Consider the following 17,482-nt stretch of genomic DNA (forward strand, 5'->3'; position numbering starts at 1 on the left):
AGCCTCTGCATTTAAATCTCTTTCTTGTCTTCAGTGGCAAAGCAGCATTTTCGATTCATCTACTTGATTAGAACGAGCCTTTACCTCTCCTCTCCCTCCCTCTCCCGCTCTCTCTGCCACGCGCACACACGCACGCACGCGCACACACACACACACACACACACACACACACACACACACACACACACACACACACACACACCCCGGTGCGTCAGTCATTGGAATAATATACAGCATAAACCTTCCTTCCTTCTCTCCTCTCCTCTCCTCTTAACTCTCGCAGCTCTCCTCATCTCTGCTCTTCGGCATTTCTCCCAGCAGCTCTCTCTCTCTCTCTCTCTCTCTCTCTCTCTCTCTCTCTCTCTCTCTCTCTCTCTCTCTCTCTCTCTCTCTCCCTCCCTGTCTCTCTCTCTCTCTCTCTCTCTCTTTCCCTTTTCTTTCGGTGAGAGCTGATATCTCTGGCGGTTTGCCGCATGGAAGTCGCCCAGGCAAGGCAGAATATCAGCTGTCTGATCCGGACTCCTTCTCTCCAGTTGCCGAGCACTGCACGAGCAGACACACCATCATACTCACATTCACTGGGATTCAACGGGATATAACGGCATTTATCCGCTGACCGACTGACAGGGGAGTCTAAATACCGGCTTCATTCCTGCAGTGTGGGGAATATTTCTTACACAGATGTAACAACAGCAACAACAACAACAAAAAGACACACCGGATCGTCAAGTGCGCAGAAGCCACAGCTTGAAACATTACGCACAGCTAATTCTATTCTATTTCTTTATATTTTTTTCTTCCTATTCTCTCCATCCCCTGCACGGACAAACCGGGGACCGGAGGTGGGGAGGGGGTTTCCACGGTATGGAGTCCTGATTTTACCAATCGACCCACCGGGAGGAATGAAACTGAGAAAAGCCGTCGCCGTGGTGGAATATTAATAACCTAATCCTAACAAGAATCCAGGGGATGTTGCCGCAGAGTTTGGGACTCTAGAGAGCATTCCAACTTTTTTTTTGGTCTCTGTTTTTAAATCTCTCTCCCTCTTATCTTCCTCGCCAGTGGGACTTCTATTTCCGTGACTGATTCGCAGTGCTACTTCACTTCTCTATCATGGACCGGTCGACGTCTTTGGATATAGAGGCGCTCAAGGTAAGACGCTCGCAGCCGGGCGGCGCGCACTTGTTTGTTCCACGGGAGAGAGTTGCGATCCTCCGCTGGGCGGGTGGATGACTGGGTGGCCTGTTGGGTGTCTGGATGTGATGGTTTCGAAGTGCCGGGAGGATTGAGTGTTATCACTGGGTGGCAGGCTGGATTGATCCGCAGCAGAGTAGCTGATGGTGACGGGTTGTACTCGCTATGCAGGTGGCTGAATGTGGCTTGATGTGTGACCGGGCGGCTGTTTGGGCTAGTCGGGTGACCCAATGGCTTCAGGATGCTGGGAGGGCGGCTGGATGGTGAACTTCTCGAGGTGCAATAAACGGAACGGGTTTCGTCTCAGTCAGAGTATACCCAGATCTGGATTGTTGCAACACGATCCGAGATGCTCGCTCCGGGGCTGTCTCCTCCACCACACACATGCACAAAACCCACACTCTTTCTATGTTGGTTTGGGAATACACAGAGACAGAGAGAGAAAGAGAGAGAACGTGCATGCCAGTCTTCGGAGCGTGGGGTGAATTTCAATACGCTTTTATTGCACAGAGAGTTTTTGCAGAGAGCTGGTGTGTGAATCGGTGGGACGCTCGACAGACGGGACGGATTTCCCCGATGGGGCGGCATCTTTGTGCAGAGGGTCATGCGTTAAAAAAAAAAAAAAAAAAAAAAAAAAGCGATGACAACGTCCCTTCTTAAAAGTCTGTTCCTAACTGACATGAATAATTATTCGACCCGGGTGCGCTTGTGCCCGTCGACGGCTTTGTGTGTGCGTGTTCCTGCGCGTGTGGATCTGGGTTGCTGTTTATTCTCTCTCTATCCGGGTCTAACCCCCCCCCCCCCATCACGTGGATGTCCCATCAGTGGGTTGAGAGACATCAGGAAAGATATGCTGTATAAAGGTGTGTGTGTGTATGTGTGTGTGTGTGTGTGTGTGTGTGTGTGTGTGTGTGTGTGTGTGTGTGCGTGAATGGCGTGGGTTATCTTGCACAACCATTCCAAAATCCTTGGAAGCAGGTGTACCAGGGGAGCATTCAACACCTGTTCCCCCCTGTACCAATAATTTGGAAGTGTATGCGAATCATTAATTCCTGTCTCAAGCTCATTGTTTGTAATAAAGAAGTATTTGAGTGATACCAAGCCCGCAAGGTCAGGTCGCTATCACTACAGACAATACATGTCCCACCTTGATCAGGGAATGTACTGTAGACAGGAAATGTGAGTGGAAATGTCCATTTCCTATACCGCCGCTGTTACTGATAACCAGTGATTGGCTAAATCAGCAAATCAATGACATTCCCCAGAGGTTTGACATTTCAAATAGCATGATGTGATCATATTTATGAGAAGGAGACGGGGAAACTGCACTTATGCAGTGCTCCAAATTGACTTCGACTCAGCTGGCTGGTCGCAGTTTCCAAAGATGGAAATTGACATTCTGCTTTTAAAAGGGGCCTTAACTGTTAGCCAATGAGCTTGACCTGCAGAACTGTGGGAGTATCGATGCTTTTTGTCTCATGTGTGAGCTGTTTGGTCTCTCTGGATGTCGTGCTTCAGGTGATTGAAATTATAAATGTAATATATTGTATGCGAGAGAGTATTATACACAGATATGAGAGCATACAGAGGGTAAATATCTTGCATTTAGTTAAACATAAGTTATCTCCCAAGACTTAATATATTACGAGATTCAAGTTGCAATCATCGAAGATCTCTGTTTCGTTCTCTAGGCTGACAAGCAGGTCTGTTTTCGTCTCTCACTTTCCAGAGAGCCAAACAGTGTCGCTGCTTGTGATTCAGTGGAAATGTCGCCACAGACACAGTTCCTAAAACTGTGAATGCAGAGGGCTCTCAGTGGGCCATTGGCTCAATAACCATTGTGTTACCTCAATCGGCGATAGATAGGAACTTAACAGAAATGTATTTAGGTTAAAGATTTTTTACTTTAAAGTGAGGCTTTATCTGACTTTTTTTTTTTTTTTTCAACACAGCTGAGTTACGTACTCTTTTGTCATCTTTGAAAGGTATTCATGCTGGTGCAGTGCAATTCAAAAAACCTTGGCAGGTTGACTATTTGAAAAAGAATATTTCATAGTTTAATAGGATGTTGAATCGCTTCTGTTTAATATCTCAGAAAGCAGCTGCCAAACAAAACCTTAGAACTGAAAGATATACGTTATATACCATATTCAGAGCATTCATGTAGAAGCAAGCAACTATGTGCTTTGTAAAGATAATGTGGAATAATAGAAGGAAGTCACACTCCCTCTGTCTGTTTAAATCACAGCTTGTTCTCTGTGCTTTGTTTACGTAGCCCAGCCTTTCCGCTCGTGCATGTGAGTCCCATTGTGGCCACCTTTCACCCCCCCCAAGTGACAGGATTGGGTGGTCACCAATCAAACTTGTTAGTCCATCACTCTGCCCATTGAGCTGAAGGGAGTTCTGTCCACTTCCACCAGTCCATCTACTCATCTGCTGGTTGTTGTTTTTGCAGAGCTGGTGTCATATATTTGGCAGTGCTGGGACATTGGTAGTTGGCAATCAAACATACACACACACACTGTTTCCTCCATTTGTAGTGAAGGTCGCAAATGTGTGTGTGTGTGTGTGTGTGTGTGTGTGTGTGTGTGTGTGTGTGTGTGTGTGTTTGTTCATGTGGGTTAAGCCATGTTTATCCGTACTTGTAGTTTTACATTTATTTGGGAGTAAATTAAATCGATGCAGTGTCCGAGCAAGAATAGCAAAGCTGTGCGAGAGAGTGCCTACAGGTTTGTTGGCCAGCTGGCCTTTCAAACGTTTAAAAAGTAAATGGGAGACAAACACACAGCAATCCAATCTAATGAAAATAAAAGATAAAAGTGTGTGTGTGTGTGTGTGTGTGTGTGTGTGTGTGTGTGTGTGTGTGTGTGTGTGCGCCCAGAAGAGCAATCACAGGAAGTGAACAGCGAACAAGGACAACATTGGGACATTCGGAAGTCACTGCATTATATCAAATAAATAAGTGTGTGTTTGTGTGTCTGAATTTGTCCAAAGACCTATCTGCTTGTAAATCAGCGCAGGTTTCAATATCAGTAGAGCAGTTTAAGTGCTATTGATCTTTAGTAATAGCTGCACCATGAATTATATGCGGTATAATAAAGGCAGTCAGATTGAATTTGACCCTCTAGATCTGAGGCTCTCAACTTGTTACTGGATCAGGTATTGGAAAGCCAGGAGTAGTTTAATTTCCATAGTGCTAGATCCAAGGTATAATATAACTCTGATGTAACCAGGCAAGGTCAAACGGAAGAAATCCATACTTAACGGCATCGTCTTCTCAGAGCAGGACACCAACTATTGTGCTGACTAACTGGTCATTCTGACGGTCGTCTCGCATCCTATTAAAGCCCTTTCCTTCTTTTTTTTTCTCCAACCTAAAGTTAAAGACCTCGAATTGGAGTGAGACCTCTAAATTATGGTTGGCTTGCTGACAATGTGGCTGTCAGTCGAGACATATTTATCACCTACTTCCACTTATTCACAAGCCAACTACCTCCAGTTGATGGCTAGTTACCTTCCAAAGTGGCTGGCAAAGTAAACCAACTTATGGTACAAGCCTCAGCCAGAATGAACCAGCATTTGCATGGTGGCTGCTTTCCCACCCTGTTTGCACTCTTTCACATAACCCCATTTGGTAACCACCCAGTGCACCCACAGTTTTGCATTTTTGGCCACTGAGCAGCTCAATTGGAGCAATTGGGGGTTCAGTGCCTCTTCCAAGGGCACTTCAGTAGTAGCTGCTGAGGGATGGGAGAACATTACTCATTCATTAAAGCCAGCCAGCCCCAAGCCTGCCTCTCTAACCTTCAGGCAAACACAATTCCTCATCTGCGTATTAGCAGGCACCAGTTCAGCTAAACCATCTAACAAGCACAAAACATAAACCACGCACGAGCTCAAGACTTAACGTGCTGCCACAGTGTGAAATACATTATATTTTTGGTGACAGTTATGTTTGTGTAAAGCTTCCAGTGTGGCAGCTGCACAAATTGAAAAGTGGGCGAGCCAAACAGACTCCATTGCTGGAGCCTTCCCAAACATCTGCATGTGAGAAGCCATAGCAGATAGGCCATGAGGTATTTAACATCAATAACAAAGCCCCCGGGGTGCCAAATGATGCGACAGCAGTGTAGTTATTGATAGGCAGCATGTGTGAATTTATCTACATGGACATTTCTCACCCTTTGGGCTGGGACGACATATGGGATCTCATACCATACAAATTGACTGTAGAGAAATTTTAAGACTGATATATACATCTGTGTTAGTTATTGTTTAAAAAGGAATACACTGAAAGGGTTAGAAACTATCAATATATTTATGAATCATTTGGAGGTCCCTCATTATGTATGCCATGCGCAAACTCATTGCAACTTTAGAACTAAATATGCATTGCAGTGGTGATGAAAATATCGGGACTTCATTGGCTAATGTGACGTCTTTCCGGAACAATCTGATGATCAGTGTTATAAAGGCCACTGGCCAATATTTAAGTTCCAGCAAGGTTTTCATTTCAGATGACAACATTATTGCAGCCCTGTTGCAATTGTTGCAGTGGAGCAGCTGTTAGTAGCCAGCGAGAGTTGGCAGCTAATGGCTGTAGGTAATGGTAATTTAAGTTTATTATAACTGTAAAAAAAACTGCATTCCCTTCATCACCCAGGTATCCTCAATGATACAAACATCTCATTAACTTTCTTCCCATCCTTCCATCAGCTTTCAGCTGATACCTCCTCCATTTTTCATAATAGTTCAAATGTAAAGTCTTCTGTTTTCTAAATGAAAGCTTAAGAAACTAAAACATATTCCCAAGTAAGTAGTAGTTGTTACTGTCGCTAGTGTCTTTCTCATAGTCACTAATGGCCGGCATCTGAAACTCTGAAAGCTGGTCCTTACATCGTTGTCATGCAGAAGTGCATCCTTGTTCACATCCCTAGACTGAACAAATGTAAATCAAACATTCTAGGGGTTTACTAGGATGAAGGAGCAGTGCGAGGAAACACTGAGAGCTTTTGATCTTGTTAATCACACCCCCTTGACAGCTGCAGAATAGCCTGAACTTGCTTTTGAAGTAAAGGACTGTCTCTACCGTCCGAAAACTTTTAGTTGAAGTGGACAAACCAAAATGTCCTTAAAGTAGAGGCAAGTTTGACTGGGGAGCCGGCCTTTCCTCTCGGCTTTCTTATACTTTTCCTTACTCTCTCTCAACCATTTGAGTCCCTCTATCTTGCACACATCAGTCCATTTTACAGCTAATTAGCCGTTTCTTGCCGATGAATATTCATGTTTGATAGCAGTTCTGTAGTGTTTGCTGAGCAACGGAGTGAAGTAATTGACACCGATGAACCCCTGTGTGTGTGTGTGTGTGTGTGTGTGTGTGTGTGTGTGTGTGTGTGTGTGCCTCTCTGTCTTTGTTTGAGCTCCCCACCACTCCACATAATGAAGTGGCTGAAGGTAAACTCAACTAGCTCTGCTGCATTTCATTTAAGAAATAAATACCAATATTTTGGAAAGTATTCGTGTGAGATAGATGGAAATATTAAGGTCAGCATCTTCTATCTGTGTTTTCTGCAGAAGTTTCTCTGTGACATATTTAGCTTAGCTTAGCTTAAGAGTAGAAACAGGGGGAAACTAGCCTAGTTCCTTTAAGAGAGCCCTCTAACAGCTCCACCATAGTCATAGGTATGTGTTGTTTGTGTATTCAACATATGTGGAAATAAGACAATGTGCCTCAATGGTCATTGTTATTGTGAGTGCATTGGATGTATTTACTGACCATCAACAGATAAGTTATCCAGCGTCCCAGAAGTCCTGTCCTGATTGTGAAGTCGCCCGTTTCGCTTTCACTCTCCCATCTTTGAATGAAACCTCGGATATTCTCTAAGTTGTATTTTTTTGGGTAGCTTTCTAACTGAGGACATCATGTAACAAGATCCTCATCAGACCTGTGCCTTTCCTCTTTTGACGGAGGCTCGCTTTTTCCAAACTGAGCCAAAGTGAAGCCTAAACATTGCCTGAAACTGCTGCACACTCTCTGTGTACCTAAAGCACAAAGTCAATCTGTTCATCCAACTCTTGATAAGGTAACAACCTGGTGTGTGGCGGACACACAATGCACACAGATACATGAACATCACACAAAAGCCACAAAGTCTTTTTTCAGATATTTGACAAACACTGACAATATGAAGCAATTTATTGTCAGACTGATGCATTAACTTCCTTCCATATGTTTTCCAAATACATTACAAAACAATTAGTGCAAGCTGACAAAGACCACTTTCAATCATTTCTTTTTGCATTTAGGACCTCTGCACCCACGGCATTCATTTCTCAAATCTTGCCCTCGGCCACAAACTATATTAAATGTGCGTCTGTGAGTGTGCGTGTTTGGTGTGCATGGAATGTTTTATTTGCGGTACCCATATTTTTTTCTGTGTTTTCCCACAACTGACTGTGGTTGTGTTTAATTAGTTTAGCTACTATTACCTCCACAAAGGACTGTTGATGTCGGGAGACGGACACCTAGCTGTCATTTGCAATGGGTAAATTTAACTCTGAATTATATTTCCATCAAGTTGATGATTACAAACATTGGATTTGTTACAGGGAGGCATGAATCATCCCATATCACTGCATTTAGAGCTCCTCAAATTCTAACGGTCAGAACTTATTTTGTGAAATTTGATGGTGACCGGCACAGAATACAGATTCCCAGCTTACTTGGTGGAATGGATTATGGATCAGATGGGTGCTGTGAAGATTCATTGGGCAACAGGGAGGTGGAGCATAACACAGCAAGTGCAGGGGGTCGCAATGTTGAGAAAACTGGCCCGTGCAGACCACTGACCTACATGCCACCTATTACCATTATTAGTATAACGTCCAAAAGACTTTGGGGGTCAAAGCGAAGGTTAATGAACTGCAGGCTGCACATAGCAAATTTAATTATTTTTAAGATGTGCTGGCACTGCCAGGCCGATGTTTCACAGAAACCAGTGAGTGCTGCCAGTTAAGCCGTGTGCTCTGCAAGTAAATGGTGTTGGAAGCTAAACAAACTTTGCATGAATTTACACGTAGAGCACTGACTACATTCAAGTAGAGTTTATTCAAGCATCCGGGATGTTTCAGGGACACAGGCAGCATCCTCCGAGACACAATTACTGATATAGAAGCCTTTATTATTGAATTATAGACAGGGAAGGTGTGTGTGTGTGTGTGTGTGTGTGTGTGTGTGTGTGTGCGTGTGTGGATGGCACTAGTAGATGTGTACCTGGGAAAGTGGAGGCAGAGTGGACTGCAGAGGTGTTTTGTAAGCAGAGTGAAAACATAAGGGTGGTGAACTTGGCCCTGGGGAAGCTCCAGGGTCCACATCACCGTACAGTGGTAACACACACACACACACACACACACACACACACACACACACACACACACACACACACACACACAGCCCTGCAGAGTATCACTTAATGCTGATAATACCTTGTGGGGAGAATTGTATGTGGAAGCATTAACATAAAACCCTCTGCATTCACATACAGAAACAAACACAAACACATGTTTGCCCCAGGCATATTTACTCTGCACCTTGGCCCCATGATCACCACTCATGGCAGTAATCACACACACACACACACACACACACACACACACACACACACACACACACACACACACACACACACACACGCACACGTCCTAACAGTGACGAATGCTTCACCTCGCTACCTGCCACTCAGCCTTTCCTCTGTAAGCCTCAGGGGTTGTGTGTGACTGCGTGTGTTTCTATGTATGTGTGTCTTTTATTTCCCATGTTAGCCTGCCTTGACTTAAGGAAACACTTTCTCCGCTCTGACGTACTGTTGCAGCTACATAGTCCCTCTTGCACTGCAGTCATTTTGACGCTCGGATGTGTGTGCTTGAGATTGTGTGTGCCTGAGAGAGCCGCAAATGTGTGTGTTCCCACAGCTAATGCAGGAGTGTGTGTCTCTGCGTATGTACAGTAATTCAACTGCAAATCATATAGCACTACATTCGCTCTGCAGCACATTAGCGCTTATGTAATGCCTGCAGTCTTGCGGGGTGTTCCTGTCCTATTCACATGATGATTGTTCTGCTTGTTATCTGAACCATTGTCTTGTTTTGACTTTTACTGCTGTCACTCAGTCTGCTAGTTTCTTTCAGCTCAGACAGTGTGTGTGTGTGTGTGTGTGTGTGTGTGTGTGTGTGTGTGTTTATGTGGGTGAGCTCAGCATTAGCCCTGTGGCATCTCCTTACTCCCTGTCCCGGCAAAAGCTAAATAGCTCTACACTAATAATTAACTGGTTTGCACACTTGGCGAGGATACGAGTTTGCTTCCATAGCCTGGGTGAAATGTCTGCTGAGGTGCAGACTGGAGGTGTGTGTTTTATTGCTTTAATGAACCAGTTACCCAAATCTGTCATTTTACCTTGGCATTTGTTGGAAATGTGGATTAAGTTGGCCTATGGTTACATCTGCAGTATGCAGGACTTTGATATACAATTACAGCCACCTTACTCACCTAAATCACTACGTAGTGCTGCAGCAGAGAATAGCTGAATGAATAAAAACTTGAGAGTAAAAATACAAGCTGTCACTCGGCTCACACAGCAGTGAGCGAGAGCTCCAAAAAAGAGAACGCACGGCTCAGCAACAATACATCTGTTACCTTAATTCTTTGGTTGGGTGCAGTTTACCTAGATCATACAGCACTCCTGGGAAGTTTCCAATAGTTACACGCGCCTTGCTGCCATTTGGAGTACAGTAAACACACACTGTTTGTCACTATTCCTACCACTTCATCATGGTATTGAGTATGTTATGTATGTGCTTAATGACGTGGACTGCATGAGAAAAAAAAGCTATAGATTGCCTAAAACAATTTTACGGGCATCATATGTAACGGCATGTTAGTTTCAGATGTCGATGTTTCCCTACAGCGATGCTGGGCTGTACTGTACTGAGCTAAATGCTAACACCAGAATGGCAACATGGGCCGGAATGTCATTCGTTTTGCAGGCATTTGGACATGAACCAAATACTTGACAATTTTGCCCCTGATTTTGTGGCAGGTGCACGTCAGTGGTATCACCAAAGTGCTTACAATTCATTCATTCAGTGACATGAAAGTCTGTACCATGTTTCATCCAATAGTTGAGATATATATATATATATATATATATATATATATATATATATATATATATATATATATATATATATAAATAGTTCAACATTTCAACTTACAGCTGAAGCAAGAGGTAAAGTCAGGTGATCATCCAAGTCTGTTAGATTCGTCCCACGGGGACCATGACCATCTGGACACACTTTCATGTCAATCCATCCAATTGCTGTTGAGACATTTCAGTCTGGACCAAAGTGGTGGACGGACCAACCCGACACGGCCATCCCTAAAGCCAAGCCGCTAGCGTGTCTTAACAAACAAACCTTCACTTCATCACAGTCAATAGAGCTGTATGTGGTGATTTTTCACAGATGTGGTGATATTGATAAGCTGTTAAAGGTGTTGTATACACGATTGGGAGCATTTCTCAACGGCTCTTTTAACATGGAAGCGGAGGGTGGGTGCTATGCTTCCGTGATGATTCGCCGTATGAGCGCAGTGCAGAGTGGCTGGCCGTGAGCTAGCTAGCTGGGACAAGCTCACATGCACAGAAAGCGTGCACGGCCAGCCCGGCTGTGTCAACAAAGCACAGAAAAACTCGGATTACAACACACACACACAGAGAGAGAGAGAGTGACTTTATTCTCTGCTCAGATAGACATTAGTCCATTACATCTTTACATAGCAGAGTTGTTCAGTGCTATATTGATGCTCTGAATCCCGTATATTGCACTTTGAATCAATATATAATAATGTATAGTGATCAAGGCTCATAGCAACAATCATCCTTGATATGTCAGATTGATTGATCGCTTGCAGCTGATTTACAACAGCACGATCTATTGCTCTGATTCTGGTATTGACAGTCAAATGCTTATATCAGCTGGCCTGCCACAGGCTGCATACATTATTATTAATTCTGCAACTTCAAGCTATATTTATTCATTAACAGTCAATGGATACCTTCATCTTCAGGTAAGAGATTTTACATTTCAGGTTTCCTCCCATATGGGCCTTTCCTTCTGCTTCCCTTTAAAGGTAATAATTGTGTCCCTGCCCATGAGATTGAAATGATTTGTCTCTATTTCATTTGCAGCCTAATTCCCTGCTCCCTGCCACAAGCCCGTTCACTACATATGGAATATTAGACTTTAATATGAGGTGTAGCTCACCATGAAGGGACATTTACATTTGTCGTTATGTGCACTGCCGCAGGCTATGTCCCCCTGTCCAGCCAATGACAAGTTAATAGACTGCTTTGCCCCGGGGCTAAACATGGACTTACATCCGTTATTAATCTCAGTCATTTAACTCGCCCCAAATTGCTATGATCGTTTGTAGATTATTGCAACATGACTCAATTTGTCAACAACATTATGAATTGAATTATGCTACAATGACAAGGTAATCATGATCTGGTGATTATTACCTGCAATGACAGGCTAATGATCACCTGTGTTTTTGTCAGTTACACAAATCAATGCCTCTTTATTGTTGCTCTATTGTGGACACAGGCTGATTAAGCAGTTTTTTAACATGGATTTTGGATGAAAGTGAATGTTTTTAGCTGCAGGGGCAAATTTGCCTTCTTATTCATCATTGTGTACTAACCTTAAACCAAACTTACTCAGAATAGAAGTAGTACTATATTTAATTTTAGGAGCTTTTTCTTAAACAAAAGAAATTTTGGTAATTGGCTTTTTGTGTACATTATCACTCCCCGATTCCTCAACCTCCATCGCACACATGTGGCACTTCATTCCCCCCGATAACATTTAGTTTGTCATATCCCTGCAGCAAAGCCTGCTATCATGTGCCTCAGCCTGGCTATCATTTACAGAGACTGTGGAAGTGACACTGGAATGACAGGCTAGTATTCGTCTTTTCAGCCGCCATCTTGTCCCGTCTGTCACCTTCCGAACCACGGCCTCTGTCACACGAACTCAGCTCAACATCCCAGTCAAAGTAAATATTAGGGCAGGTGTGTGTGTGTGTGTGTGTGTGTGTGTGTGGGGGGGGGGGGTCTTCTTTGCCTCAATGATGATTAAACATGTTCACTGTCAACAAGGAAGACAAGCCAGTCCAGTCTAGTCTAGCTTAGTTCAGACCAGAATGTTTTTTAGAACAGAACTTCACTGCAGCACAAATTCAGATAGATTCACTCTACTCTAGACATGTTCAAGTTGAGCTTCACTCATGTTTAATGTAGTTTAGTTACAATTCTGTTAAGTTCAGTCTGGGCAAGGTTAGTTCAGGCCTGGCCGTTTTAGGCCAACGTAATAATCTAGGCCAGTGTAGTTTCAATGGTGCTTCAGCTTTATTTGTCATTGAGCAATGAGCATCGAACAACAAGATCTCTTGAGAGTACACCTCTCTAGTGAAATACAAAGTGACAGGGGGATGACAGGATGTGATTCCTGGTAAAACAAACAATTGCCCTATAGTTCACTCTGCATCACTGGTCCTTGTACTGTATGTATGTCCCAGCAGTACAGCCTAGCATCTTTACATTATCCCAGCAGCAGCATGCTGCATTTATCTGCACGCATGTATCTGCCTCCCTGTCCCTCAGCACCCTGACGAGTAAATCATCTGTTCTCAGCTGTGACAGCACAATCCTGATGTCTGTCACTTCCACAGGCCAGGCTGGGCCACACACACACACACACACACACACACACACACACACACACACACACACACACACATGCGCTCTGAACATACACAAACACATATATTACACACACGCCGGCGTCCACACGCACACACAAACACTTTTTTGTCAGAGGGGATTCTCGCCCACTCAAGGGCAGAGCAGTGACACCTCATCATGAGCCAAATGAAGCACGAGTGGCAAGGAGTAGAGGAAGAGAAGAGGAGAGATGGAGGGATGGATGGAGCGGAACGACGGAGCAATATGGAGGTGGATGAGTGGAGCTACATGCCAGCGAGGCGACCGGCGCCAGGCGCCAGATTTCAGGGGCATGAAATAGGCTTTGGGAAACATGGCGGGACAGACAGTGAGGGAGAGAAAAAGTGAGGGGGGGGGGGTATGGTAGCAAAAAGTGGAGAATAAAATTTGTAATAATAATTTCTAGGCAATTAACAGAACCTTTTAGTATATTCGAAGAGTGTTGCATCATCACCAACATCTGTAGTGTTAAGATAGGGAAATGGAGTAGGTGCATTGTGTTTGCCCTTCAGCAAACAGTAGCTGATCAAGTGATCGGTTAGTGTGACATTTTTTTTTAACCATTTTGTTATCAACGTGACACTGTCAAGGATGCTGTTTATCTGGTTTAATCATCTGTCATTTGTTTCTGTCTTTGCTTTTGCAGTAATTTGAGTAGATTTCATGCGGGCAAACTGTAATTCACTTTAATCGAGAGAGCAAGGGTGAAAAAAAAAAAAGGAAATAGGGGATACAATCATTTCGTATGTGCAGTGAGCCTGACAGCCACGCTGTGAGGAAACAGCAAACAAGAAAAAGATGGGTTGGTCTCTCTTTCCATCTCACATTGACATGCTTTCCGCATCATGCTTCACCTTTAATTCACTTGGATTGCATTCACATATGACATTAAAATATGCACGTCACTTCCTTTATAATGTTCGCATCTTGTAAAAGGGACTAACACATCTCATGCTGCTCGTGCATGTACAGATATCCTGACAATCCATTTTGACAAGTTTGCTGCCTGATGCCTGACTGAATTGTGATTTGATTGCATAAAGATTAGTATTTTTCACACAGTCCATACACAAAGTTGGTTTTCAATGTGACCAAATGCACCTGTGATTACTCCCAGATGTTGTTTGGATCTTAAATGCATTTCAGATGCATAATTATATGCATTTATGGCGATTACACTGTGTAATTACGAATACATAAGGGGGACACATAGGTGGAGGAAACGGAAAATATAAATTGGCGCAAAAAGGAAAGAAAAAAAATATTTTTGGAAAGATGCAAAGTGAATGTGTTGGAGAAATAAAGCAGAATGCGACAAGGTCCTTGTCAACGCCTGTCCCCGTCATTTAGAAGTGAGAGAGTGAGGGATGGAGAGAGATGGAGTGATGGAGCTGTGTTGCGCCTCAGAGAGCCATAGATGGAGAGTGATGATAATGCAGCAATAGACAGAGGACAGAGAGAGGAGGAGAAAGGGGTGAGAAGGAGGGGAGAGAGGTGAGCATTGGATTATGGAGAGGTTTAGATAATGAAGATAGGAGGACAGAATGGAGTTTACGAAGACCCAGAATGATTGGAATAGAGCATAAATCCAAAATAGTGAAAACACGGACAATATAACCTGTACAATCTGTCATAATCCCTGGAGATTTGTAAAAAAAAAATACTGAGTTGCTTAACAAATGTAGGCCTGCTTTTACCAGGAGGTTGACAGAGGATCGTAAACTGACTTGCATATGCATGTGTCTCGTATCAAGTTTGATGCCCTATTTATTGCTGTTATGAAAATACAGTCTGTTTCCACATATGCTATTTTGATAATGATCAGTCCGATCATTGCCTTTGCAACTGAAGCTGGTATTTATTTGCATGTATTTGCATTCCCGGGGTGGGACATTGAAGCCTAGGATTAAATCTTCATTTGAACTGGACGGAGTCATGTTTTATCACTCTTTCGAAGGAGGCAACAGAACACAGCTACGCTTTTCCCCCACTGAGGATAAGGCAAGGGAGTAACGACCGATGGGAACAGATTGTGCAGGAGCTCTTGTAAGTGAGTGGCTGGCAAACTTCAGAGTGAGGCTTCTACCTAGAAGGCAGGACTCTCTCTCAAATGAGAACACCGAGTACTGAGCGCACACACTCCTGGCTGAGATCTGACCACCCACAGACGTGATCTGTCATCACACCCCTTCTCATTTTGATTGTAGATGGAGCTGTGTGTGTGTGTGTGTGTGTGAGTGTGTGTTTACATATTGTACTGCATATGTTCTCCCTTTCTAGTTAAGATTACCTGATACAAATTCTGTACATTTTAATAGCATGTTTGGGGTTGTGGATGGATTGCCACGGACATATACAGTATGTCACCGTGAAATTACATCTGACTGACTGGTTTGTGTACAATGCACAGAGCTGGTCGTAAACCGGCAAGAGGCCATGTGTAGCAAACTGAGGGGAAATAAAACAATCAATTGAGACGCATATTCCGAAAGCGCCGTATACGTGTCCAAAGAATGCTCCTGAAACCCAAATAATATCGGCAGATCCCACGTGCCTTAATCGGAAAAAAGCAACATTTGGAAGAATCCCTACGAAATATGCTGTTTACCTGACCCATATAAAATTCTGAATATTGTCATATTTGGACTAACAGTGGAATATTAGTGCATACAAATACGTGTGTGCAGAGGGGTACGTGTGTATGTGGTGTGTGTGTTGTAAGGAGTTTACTTTAGAGATCAATTGATGTAAATGGACAATTTTTTTTAGCACATTTCTAGCCTTCCAAACTTCCGAACTCAAAGCGCTTCACACACATCACAACATTCACCCATTCACCCACTCACACACACTCTCACACACACACACACACACACACACGCACATACACACACACACACATTTATACACTGATGGCAGAGGCTGCCATGCAAGGACTAAAGCTCATTCACACACGTTCACACACCGATGGCAATTTGGGCCTCAGCATCTCGCCCAAGGACCCTTGAACATGAGGACAGGAGGAGCTTGAGATCGAACCGCCGATCTCACGGTTAGTGGAAGACCCGCTCTACCTCCTGACGTGATTAGCAAAGCGGTAACACATATGTTGAATCACCATTGTGGTGTGAGATTTGAATTCGATCCATGTGCTTGTTACTTCGATTTGCACTTGTTTGCTCCGAAACAGCTCTTCATATTGTTTGTGCCACAACAGAGGACGGGCAGCTCATCTGCCTGTCATTCTTGAAATTGAAAAGTGCATTTTGGGAAAATAAGTTATTACCCTTTCTTCTTGACATGAAAGACACTTATTTTGATATTGTGTTACTGATGTTATTTCTTTTTTTATATGGGGATCTGCTTGATCTTCCATTCTCTGATTCTCTGATATCCTTACACCTGCTTTTGATGCTTTGTGTGCATTCATCCATGCAGTGTGTGTGTGTGTGTGTGTGTGTGTGTGTGTGTGTGAGAGAGAATTTTTGGGGCATATGCCTGTATTTGAATGGTTTGATGTCAGTTTTTTGTTCTTTTTGTATGGGTTGAACTTTTTTCCGTCCCTTCCCAGCATGCCGCAAACAAACGTGAACTTGTAAAGATCGCAGGCGTTCCAAATTAAAACCTCCAGTCATCTTTCAGTGTGCAGCACTGAAAGCTACCTCTCTGTCCCAAAGTCACCCCGACATCTCCACAAAGAAAGCCCGTTAACAAGGGGATTGTTTCCTCTCAGCGGCAACCAACCACCGCTTGAAATAAAGAAAGATTTGCAGCAGAATAACACTTCTTGTAACAAAATTAAATTCACAGTGATTGCATTGACAAACGGCTCACTTGCAGAAAAAGCCAATCCAATTCATACACACACACACACACACACACACACATATATGTATATATATATATATATATATATATATACAGTATATATATATTCTCAGATTTTTCTTCCAATTACCAACCATCACACAGACATGAGCGTAGGATGGCGCTTATGGATTTCACATACGAGCCAAGTGTCAGTTTCCATCTCCACGTCATCCTCATTACATTGCATTCCAAATATGTCTAATGATGACAATTTTCCAACAGACTGGACTGAAAAAAAAAAAAAACAGTTGGCATGAGGCCTAGCACATTTCCCCATGTAGAATCTGTTAGTAAATGTCGGCTCAGTCAAGGTAAAGGGTGCCACATAGCGTGAGACCTAAAAAAAAGATATGAAGCTACCTATTTAAATACTCATTTAGAGTCTGTAATGCTGCAAGGTTCCCAAGTTTGTACCGGAGCTTGTAAGATGGAGTGCATGCTGAGTGCATTCCTTCATAGCTACAACGTACGTATATGTTATAGCCTATTTATGTCCACGCGATACCCATCAGTGTAAGTTGTAAGTGCAGCACCGTGCGTCTCACCCCTGTTCCCACTGTGACCCTCCGCCACATTTC

At 43.4% G+C, this 17,482-nt stretch overlaps 1 protein-coding gene across 1 annotated transcript in view; it reads left to right on the plus strand.

Moving 5' to 3' along the window:
* The first annotated feature begins 479 nt into the window (after positions 1-479).
* The window catches only part of LOC137885338 (zeta-sarcoglycan), a 297,134-nt gene continuing 280,131 nt past the window's right edge, over positions 480-17,482 (plus strand). Inside the window, exon 1 of the mRNA XM_068727562.1 lies at positions 480-1,152. Coding sequence (XP_068583663.1) covers positions 1,114-1,152 — 39 coding nt within the window. The 5' untranslated portion in view covers positions 480-1,113. The remainder of the gene's footprint in view (positions 1,153-17,482) is intronic.

The sequence above is a fragment of the Cebidichthys violaceus genome, unplaced genomic scaffold, assembly GCF_023349555.1.
Source record: "Cebidichthys violaceus isolate CVI_PGR_0920_01 unplaced genomic scaffold, fCebVio1.0.p SCAF_4, whole genome shotgun sequence".
Classification (NCBI taxonomy): domain Eukaryota; kingdom Metazoa; phylum Chordata; class Actinopteri; order Perciformes; family Stichaeidae; genus Cebidichthys; species Cebidichthys violaceus.